This window comes from Mus pahari, chromosome 5 (assembly GCF_900095145.1).
Source record: "Mus pahari chromosome 5, PAHARI_EIJ_v1.1, whole genome shotgun sequence".
Taxonomy (NCBI): domain Eukaryota; kingdom Metazoa; phylum Chordata; class Mammalia; order Rodentia; family Muridae; genus Mus; species Mus pahari.
The window spans coordinates 15,265,253-15,275,392 of record NC_034594.1 but is presented as its reverse complement, the minus strand read 5'-3'; the positions used below and the strand labels follow the sequence as shown (position 1 = coordinate 15,275,392).

General features: G+C 48.6%; 1 protein-coding gene across 1 annotated transcript; it reads left to right on the top strand.

Annotated features, from left to right (window-relative positions):
• Positions 1-1,928: 1,928 nt before the first annotated feature.
• On the top strand, positions 1,929-10,140 carry LOC110322147 (serine protease 40). Its single transcript, XM_021198683.1, has 5 exons — positions 1,929-2,155; positions 2,820-2,982; positions 4,564-4,838; positions 6,514-6,683; positions 9,651-10,140. The coding sequence occupies exons 1-5, from the start codon at positions 1,975-1,977 to the stop codon at positions 9,981-9,983; spliced, it is 1,122 nt and encodes a 373-aa protein (XP_021054342.1). The 5' UTR covers positions 1,929-1,974; the 3' UTR covers positions 9,984-10,140.

The window sequence follows — 10,140 nt, the reverse complement described above, 5'->3', positions numbered from 1 at the left end:
CTTTTTTTTTTTTTTTTTAATCTTAGCCCTCATGGTTAAAATTCAATTAAAATTAAAAGTCTAAATTAAAATCTCTTTTTTATAAACTCCAACTTGGCTTCATACTGGCTTATGCTAAAATTCTTGTGTGTGTTTGTGTGTGTGTGTGTGTGTGTGTGCAGCAAAGTCAAGAATCCAATTTCTAAAGATTAAGGTCCCCCAAAGATTAAGAGAATTCCTCAGGAATGCCAGGGCCAGGAAGCAGGAGTGGATGGGTTGGGGAGCAGGGCAAGGGGGAGGGAATAAGGGGTTTTCGGAGGGAAAACCAGGAAAGGGGATAACATTTGAAATGTAAGTAAAGAAAAATATCAAAGAAAAGAAAGAAAGAAAGAAAGAAAATATCTAATAAAATAAATCTTTCAAAGTCAGAAAAAGAAAGAAAGGAAGAAAGAAACAAAGTAAAATATCCAGAAATATTGAGAGAGAGAGAGAGAGAGAGAGAGAGAGAGAGAGAGAGAGAGAGAGAATTCCTCAGACTGCCTCTCTCTCCCTAGTGCTACTTAAGAAGGAGACATTGGATAGGAGAAAGAGATTTTTTTTAAAAAATTTATACATAGGTTCTAGAGAAATGGTAAGAGCACTGACTGCTCTTCCAGAGGTCCTGAGTTCAAATCCCAGCAACCACATGGTAGCTCACAACCATCTGTAATGGAGTCTGATGCCCTTTCTGGTTGGTGTGTCTTAAGACAGCTACATATACTCATATACATAATAAAATAAACAATTCTTTTTAAAATGCTATCGATATGAGCAAATATTTTTGATTAAGAAATTTGAAGTAAAACAAATTGCTTTTGGATGAGAAGAGATTTCAGATTATAAATTAGTGTGTCACAAAAAAAGTAAAAGACAGTCCCTAAGTTGAAACAGACAAATGAAGACAAAACCAGAAAATTAAAGTATATCATAAGATTTGTGAAAGATATAATACATATATGATTAAATTTCCTATAATTAAAAATGAGCCGGGCATGGTGGTGCATGCCTTTAATTAATCCCAGCACTCGGGAGGCAGAGGCAGAGGCAGGTGGATTTCTGAGTTCGAGGCCAGCCTGGTCTACAGAGTGAGTTTCAGGACAGCCAGAGCTATACAGAGAAACCCTGTCTCGAAAAAAAACAAAAAACAAAACAAAACAAAAAAAAAATGATTTGACACTTAGGTCAAAGTTAAAACACTGGTAAAGGACTAACACATAATGTTCTGTTTGTAAACAGTTGCAACTTACAGCAGCAGTGGTTACATACACAAAACCAAGCCGTTTAAAAATTCCAACACAAAGGAGAGGAGCTGCTGAGATCTAATTCTAGCCAAGGAGCTGGGCAGTTGATGGCTGCGGTGGGAAAGAGGGTTGCTTCTCTTTTGGAGCGTGGCCACTGGTAACTTCCTCGTGTCCCTGCAGATAAACCTACGTCCATGTGCATATGGGCAACACTAATCGGACTCCGTGGCTAGATGGATGGATAGATACATAGATAGATACATAGATAGATAGATAGATAGATAGATAGATAGATAGATAGATAGATAGATAGATAGATAGATAGATAGATAGACATTAGAGAGCTTTAGTAGTTCAGTGCTGCTCTTCCAGGGGACCCACACTGGGCAGATCACACTGCCTGTAACCAGCTTCTGACTCTGAATTTGGGGTTGATGAGATGGTGACATGCTGGTCGTGTTTTGAGTGCATGTTTAAACTGAACGAAATGGAGAAACTCTGGGATGTGGTGGGTGCTCCCCCACCCACCCACCCACTCAGAATTATTTCGGTGAAAGCCAGAGAAGAGGACCGTGGGCCTAGGCTTTTGCTCAGCTCCCGCGAGGGAGGTGGGGTGGGCGAGAGGGGTTCCCTAGAGGCAGTTTGTCGGAGTCAGCGGTTGTGTGCACGTGCTTTTGGTCCTGCCCGGGACCCAGACACAAGCCGGCCAGATGCCATGTGTGGCGCCAGGGCCCAAAAATCGGGCCTGGGTGGGTACGGGGCCGGCCTGCTGGCTGCTCTGCTCGGACTGAGCTTCCTGTCCCAGCATGCCCAGACCGCAGAACCCACCAACGTCACCAGCGCTGCGAATAACACAACCACCCAGACCATGAAGTCCACTCCATCCCTGTCAGAGGGTAAGGAGACAGGAGCATGCATGAGTGGCCTTTAAAGTAGGAGGCAGGTTTCCAGTGGGTGTGTCCCCTCCCTTCTCCTTCCCTCCTTTTCCCTACCCTTCTGTCCCCTTTCTTCCCCTTTGGAACATAAGCAGTCGGGAGAACCTAAGGGCCTTTACATTTATAAGGAGGGCCTTGAGACTGGGGACCTATACAGATGGCCCTCTCCTCGGCTGGCTCCTGCCCATTGACCTCATCCTCTCAGTTCAGGATCAAGGTTCTCTTAGCGCTGCACCACGGTCTTCACTGGGTTGGGGGTCACTCAAAATGACCACAGAAAAATAACGGCCTCTGTCAGCTTCAGCTTCTGCCTCTTCAGAGCTGTGTTCCCTAAGCTGAGGAGGTCTGAGGAGAGACTGGCAACTCCGTCCTCATTTCTGCTTCCACCTCTGTTCTGTGAGCCTTGCTGAGAGAAAGCCTTAGTCTGATCCAACCCTCCCCCTGTCATTCAGGGTGCTCTTTGTCACATGAGCCTTGCCACTCCAGTCCTGACCTTGGGTACGCCCACCTGAGAACAGAGAGGAGAGGCCACTGTGTCCCCTGGGTCCTACTGATGCTGGCATTTGGGGCGCCAAGCACCTGCATCCTGAATGCAGGTGCCTGGCGGCTGGGATTGTCTCCACAGTATGTGGCAAGACCAAATTCCAAGGGAAGATCTATGGCGGTCAGATTGCAGGGGCTGAGCGGTGGCCGTGGCAGGCCAGTCTGCGCTTATATGGCAGGCACATCTGTGGAGCAGTTCTCATCGACAAAAACTGGGTAGCCACCGCTGCCCACTGCTTCCAAAGGTGCGTGTTCCCTCCCTGGGCCCTTCTGCTGGGAAGGGGTGCAGGAGAGGGTCACTAGGACAGGAGGAGAGGCAGGCGCGAAGGATAGACAGCAGCCGTGACCTTCCAGGCTGTGTTCTGGGATAGCTTGCTGCCTGTAGGAGTCCTCTGTGCTGCTGCCCTGACCTTGAATGGTGTCCTTCACCTGGACTACCATCCCTGCTCATCACCTGACACTGTCTTCTGCCAGTCTGGGTCTCCTATTAGAGGGTTTCTCACCCTGGGGAAATCCTCTTCCCGTCCCTGAGACTCAGCTAATAAGTGTAGCTATCATGGTGATATACACATTACTTTTCAAGAGCTAGCTGGAATACTTGCCTCAACTATGACTATAATAACACAGAGAAGCAGATCTTCGTTCTGAAGTGGTCACCTCTGATCTTCTCTTTTCTCTTTCATGAACCTTAAGGATCAAAACTTTGTTCCATTTGATACACTTCAGTATCTCACTTGCTTACCTCTAGATAGCCCCTGCAGATGGCAACAGGCCTGGTTTCTCCTGTAACTATGGTTACTGTGTCCTAACCTAGCCAGACACAGCTAGTGACTGTGAAAGTAACCATCAGAGGTTCCTACTCCCAAAGTTGGACACAGACGCGATGCATCCTGCATGTTTATTAGAAGTTCATTTGGGTTCAGGCCACCCTTACACTGGAGCATAGTCCTCTCCAGAGGGACCCTAGTACTGTGTGTGTGTGTGTGTGTGTTCCTGTCTTTCCTGTAGTGAAGGGTGTTGCTATTCCCAGAGCTGGAACTATCTATGTACTAGCAGGAGGACACATTATTGCATATGGGTTCCATACATACGCATATGGATTTATAGACATATGCTGGCATCCGTGTGTGTCAGACCCGACGTAGACAGTCACATGGAGGATGTGTGAGAACCACCCATAAGGAAAGGCCATGTCCCATAGATCAGGAAGGCATATCAAGATGCCATGAGACATACAGATGGAGGGTCCCTAAAGAAAGCGGATTCAGCCATGGGGAGTGGGCATGGATAAGAGCCTCCGTATAGTGACCATGTAGCCTAGAATAGTCTGTGTTCCAGAAATGGTAAGTTCTCATTTATAGTTCCATTTCCTTCATAAATACACCTTGAGTGCCCATGGTTATGGTTAGATAGGAATAGGATCTTGAGAGCATCCATATCTGAAAGTTGGCGTGTAAGTCATGCTTAACAGGAGGTGGGGTCTTTAAGAAGGCCATACACGTATAAGACAGATCTGGGCAGGGTTGAGTGAGATTTTTATCCTCCCAGAGGAAAGGGTACAGTTTGATATAATTCTGCTGGTCATGAGATTGGCAGCCCTTTGAATTCTAGGATATACAACGCCTTCGGTATCCTCAACAGTGTGGGGTCATCCTGCCCCTCAAGAGGAAAACCACCCATGTGTTAGGAAAAGGAGGAGACACCTAGAAAAGAGGATCTGATGGCCTGCAGGGCAAGAGACAGTCAGGAAGGCAGAGCTGAGCCAACACTTACAGGTCCCCCTCCTCCTCCTCCTCCTCCTCCTCCTCCTCCTCCTCCTGCACTAGGTCTCGAGAACCAAGGGACTACCAGGTCATGCTAGGCTACACTGAACTGAACAGCCCCACCAGGTACAGCAGGACGATGTCAGTGCAGAAGGTCATCGTTCACAAAGACTACGACAGATTCTACCCCCAAGGAAGTGACATTGTCCTGTTGCAGCTGCGTTCCTCTGTGGAGTACAGCTCCCACATCCTCCCAGCCTGTGTCCCTGAGAAAAACATAATAATCCCCAAAGAGAAGGCCTGCTGGACAAGCGGCTGGGGTCATCTCAGAGAGGACGGTGAGCACAGGTGAAAGATAGGAGGGGGAGGGTGGTTGAGAACCCCAGTTTCTGGTCCAAAAGCAAACCTCTCCCCTTTCAGATTAGAAGTGTAGGCTCTCTGACTCCAGAGCTCTAAGTGCGGTTGACCTCTGACCACTGCAAGGCTCTCCACTGGCCAGGAAAGACACCTGGCATCCTTANGAAGATGAGAGCAACCTTCTCTCCCTGACATGGGACAGGTTGGGGTGTCCAACTGGGGAACATTCTCCTCTGAAGCTCACTGCCCATCCCTTAAGCCTCAGAAGCCTGTTCTACCAGCTTTTACCAGTTGTCCTGCACACTGGTCCCGAGATCCGGTCACCTGGGCACCAGAAGCCTTAGTGTTGGCCTTATTCTCTGAGCAATACAGGATTGTGACTCTCTCTATCAAAATGGCCTCATGTCAGATATTCTGTCATGCAGACACGATGTCAAGTGTCCAGGATGACAATGCACAGGTTCTCTGCACACACCACGCAGAGGGAACTCGGGGTCTGTGGACTCTGGTGTCGTGGGCCACAGGAAGAGCCTGCTGACAGCAAGGGACAAGTCTATAGGTTTAGATTGAGATCTCAGAATTCCTAGGCTGGGATTTCCACACAAGGCTAAACACTTTCGATCTAAGACAAGATAACGGCCAAGTTAAATAGAAGAGAAGGTGAATTTGACACGAGATTTAGGGTCACAGTCTGGCCAGCAACAGGGAGGCTTGAAAGCAGGAGCTTCTCTGAGGTCGGGGCTAGGGCCCCCTTCCCTTGCCCTAGCCTCTAAGTGTCTGCCTCACAGGCCAGTCTCCAGGACAGAGGGTCAGAGGCATTAGAAGGGATGCACTATCACTCTCTAAGGGGCTGTGTCAGCGCAGATGGGGTCTCCAGGTCAGGCCAGGGGATGAGAGTGGAAACACAGAGGGGACGGCCTGGGCAGGGGCAGCTTTCAGAACCGAGAACCTGGCCTCCCTGAGAGTCTGGACCTTCAGCCATCCTCTGTCATGACCTATCCTGACCGCAGTTCCTGGACCTGGGGACAGGCTTGGGTTTGCTACCTACAGGCAACCCCTGGGCACCCTTGAGGGACGTGAGCCATGGCCCCTGAGTGCAGTGAGCCCCGCTGCTGTCCCTCTGCTCCCGTGGGATAACCCAGGGCAGATCTGGGCGAGCACCTGGAAACAGAATCCATGCCTCCAGGCCCTGGATGCTCCTTCAGCTTGGCCAGTCCTCTTGTCATTCTCCTAAGCGCTTCTGGCCTGTGTCCTAGGCCACTGCTACACTCAGGGTCCAGTGTCTCTGCCTCCAGCTGGGGCCCCGCAGCCCAGCCAGAGCTGTTTGAAAGCTGAGCCCCTTCCTTGGCTTGTGTGTTCTCAGGGTATAGTCTCAGTCCCCTTGCCTGGTGAGGAGGCTCTGCCTGGCGCCCCACTGTGGTTACACCTAGTGTTCCTCTGCCCCCCACACGGGGACCTGTGCATGACTTTCTGCCTGGTCCTGCCTTCCACAGAGCCTCATGCTTGCCCTTGTTGCCATATCCCTTGGTCACCAAGTGCCTATTGTGAGTCCCTCCCTGCTGCTGTGGCCTCCCCCCAGCATGGATCATCCTGGAAGGGAAACTTGGGGCGGGGTCTTTCCTTAGCTGTGTCTCAGATCTGATTCCCCCCTCACAGTGCGAATTCCTTTGCCTAATAAATTGTATGAAGCCGAGCTCATCGTCATGAATAATGACCAGTGTAAAGGATTTTTCCCACCACCAGCTCCAGGATCTGGTCGAAGCTACTACATATACGATGATATGGTGTGTGCTGCTGACTATGCCATGTCAAAATCCATTTGCGCAGTAAGTGCGACCTGCTGGCTCAGGTGGCTTAAACAGCCTGCTACCTTTGTACCCTCGTGTTGTCCTAGCCGCTCTCCTTCTGTGTCTTTTCCAGACCTTGTCTCCCTCATTTGTTTGTGTCACTGGAAATGGCCATCCCTTGGACCACCTGAGGGATTTTGAGAAATTAAGTCAGTGGGTTCATGAGATGTCTGAGTGGGTAAAGGCTCTTCCCCTGCCCCAAGTCTAATGGCTTGAATTTGATCTACCGCTTGACCTACATGGTAGAGAGAACCAATCCTGGCAAGTAGCCCTCCGAGTTCTGCATCCATCGCACACGCACAAGCACACACTCAAGTGCATGTGCACACACACATGTAAAATGAATGAATAACATTTCATTTAAAAAGTTGATACACTGATGTAAACAGCACCCAAAACACTCGCTCATACCCCTTCCCTTTCTCTCATTCCTAGAATGGTCCTGTCTTGGCTTTAGAAGAACTATGACTCCGTGCTGAGACTTTACCTAAACATGCATCACGCAGGGTGCAGGCTTTTGCCCTGATTGCTTTTTAGCCAACAGGATGCAATCCAGCCATGCCACTATCAGGATACACTACATTCTTCCTTATTCATTCTTATCCTCATGGCATTTGGCAGTTTCTATGGAAGGTCTTTGCAACAGCATTATCCAGAACATGCTAGAGGGGCTATCATGTAGCAGTAGAATCACTGTGCCATGAGAGTTGCATGTGTTCATGTCTTACACATACTCCAGGCATCTCTCCAGCGTGGGTCTATAGATCTGCACTCCCACCAGCAGCAAGAGGTTAGGTTGCCCCACACTGCAGCACTTCTTCAGATCATATGCCCAATTCATTTAGCCATTGGTTATAGTCTTTCTTTTCCTTGTTCTTTTTGGTTTTGTGTTTTCATGTTTTGGAGTGTGTAGTCCAGGCTGGGCTCAGTTTCACAGAGCTCTGCCTGCCTATGCCGGAGCACTGAGACTGAATGCGTGTGCCACCACTGCCCGGATTTGTGTGATTTTTTTTCATTTGCATGTTTCTGATAACTAATGAAGGTAGAAATGTCTTTGTTTACTTTTTCGATTAATTCGAAAGGCTGTTTTGCTACCAGTGGGATCAGGTGTCTTTCATAATGACTCCTAGGAGCTCCTAGGTTTGGGGCATGAAGGCATCACTAGTTGGTGGGGGTGCAGTCTGTATAGTTTACATTTAATGGTGGGGGAACCGGTGCCGGAGAGGAAGTGGGCAACCCTACATATCTCATGTGGCCTCTGCTTGTTCTGTCTCTCTCATTCTCTGGCTGTCCTCTGGGCTCAGAAACCTATGGCTTCACATCTTATGTGTACCTTTGCTGTTCCTCAAGAATGCCAGATAATTCTCAGTGTCTCCTTCCCAGACTACTGATCATCTGTGTCTATAGGTCACCTAATCATCTATATCTGTCATCTATCTATCTATCATCTATCTGTCTGTCTATTTATCTATCCATTATCTATCATCTATCATCTATCTGTTTATCTTCCATCTATCATCTGTCCATCTGTCATCTAATCATGTATCTGTCTATCTGTCTATCTATCTATCATCTATCTGTCTGTCTAGAAATGATCTTACTGTGTAGCTCAGGTTGATCGTGTAATCTTTGTGCCTCTGCCTCTGGAGAAACATGATTGCATGTATATAACACCCAGCTTGCTTTGCTGTGCACATGTGAGGGTCAGAGGGTACCTAGTGGTAGTTGTTTCTCTCTACATTGTGATTTCTGGAGCTTGACCTCATCTCCATACAATTACAATATAGAGAAAGGGCCAATCCTGTGTGCTGAGTGGCTCCACCCACTGACTGCCCAATCAGTCCTTTTACTGTACCCTACCTAGGCCAAGCCTGCAGCCCTGTCTAGGGGGCTCCAAAACCTTCACCAGGGCCCTTGCTTCCCTGCTGAACACCTGTGTCTCTACTCATAACTTGCCACAGTCAAGCCTCAACAATTCTATCTAGTCTTGGCTCAGAGAAGCCCTCTCAGGGCCTGGTTTGTGCATCCCCTTGAGGGTTCTTCTGTCATCTCTGCAGCCCACTAACCCTATGTAGGGTCTTCCAGTGTGTGCCCACAATCCACCGTGTCTCCTGAGCACTCTGTAGACAAAGACTGTTTTGACATGCATTTCAGCACAAAGTTGGTGGGGACTGTGGTTTGGGGGTGGTTTTTTTGGGGGGGTTGGGTTTGGGTTTGGGTTTTGGTTTGTTTGCTTCTTCCTGGTCCTACTTTTTGGCCTATGAGATAGGAATGTTTCTACCCATGATCCCAGGGACCTTCCCATCTCAAGTCTTTGCTGAGTTTGGAGTCTCCACCTCTCTCCTGGCACCTCACAGCTCCCCATGGCTCCACCCATTCGATGGCTTTTTTTTTTTTTTTCTGCTCAGCACATTCTACAGTTTGTCATCTTCTAGTCAAGGGGCTGAAGATTCCACAGTCACGTTATTAAGCAAAACACAAAGGTACATGTGGAATGCTGTGCTGGGGACAAGGGATTCAGCCAAAGATTACAGGCTGTGCCTCCAGGTCAATTAGCCAATTACCAACCCTTTGGGACTTCAGAGACATCTCCCACATAGACAGAGGGCAGAGAGCACATATCCAGCTCTAAGACTCTCCACCAAATGGTGTCCAGGGTCCCCTTCCTTGGCAGTTTTGTGGAATAGGACTCCAGGGCCTTCGATGCTGACCCAAGGGGCTGCCTGTGCTTGGATTTCTTTCTTTCTTTCTTTCTTTCTTTCTTTCTTTCTTTCTTTCTTTCTTTCTTTCTTTCTTTCGTTCTTTCTTTCTTTCTTTTTTTAATTGCTTAAATGGTCCTGATGAGGTACACAGACAGCAGAGACACCTGGCATCCATCGTACTCTCTCCATTCCAGTCAGCGTCTGTCACTCCCTGGATCACTCTTCATGTCCTCTTTCTTCTCAGGGAGATTCTGGGGGCCCCCTTGTCTGCTTACTGAAAGGCTCCTGGTACGTGATAGGGCTGACCAGCTGGAGCTCCTCATGTGAAGATCCAATCGCCAGCCCCAGCGTCTTCGCCAGGGTCTCCTACTTTGACAAGTGGATTAAAGATAACAAGAAATCATCATCCAACTCAAAGCCAGGGGGGTCCCCTCACCCTCAGAGACCCCCAAATGATCCAGGATCCCCTGAGAATGAAAATCCCGAGGACGACAATAAAAACCAAGGCACTGTCATCAAGCCGACAGTCTGCACAGCCCTGCTGCTCTCCCAGGCCCTCCTGCAACAGTTGATTTAGTTCAGGGATCTGTGATGGAGCCACGGGGCCTTGGACAGCCAGAATGTCCTGCAAGCCACCTCACTGAGCACTGTCTTCCATGCCTCCATCAGTATGCCACACTTGCCCTGGACCAGGCAAAACAAAGAATGAGCAATAAAACTAAAAACTAAAGAAA

What these genes read in the sequence shown, in the direction of transcription:
- LOC110322147 (XM_021198683.1), top strand. Translation starts at nt 1,975, where the DNA reads ATGTGTGGCGCCAGGGCCCAAAAATCGGGCCTGGGTGGGTACGGGGCC. An exon ending in GCTGCCCACTGCTTCCAAAG is followed by an intron (nt 2,983 to 4,563) that starts GTGCGTGTTCCC and finishes CTCCTGCACTAG; the next exon opens with GTCTCGAGAACCAAGGGACT. An exon ending in TGTCAAAATCCATTTGCGCA is followed by an intron (nt 6,684 to 9,650) that starts GTAAGTGCGACC and finishes CTTTCTTCTCAG; the next exon opens with GGAGATTCTGGGGGCCCCCT.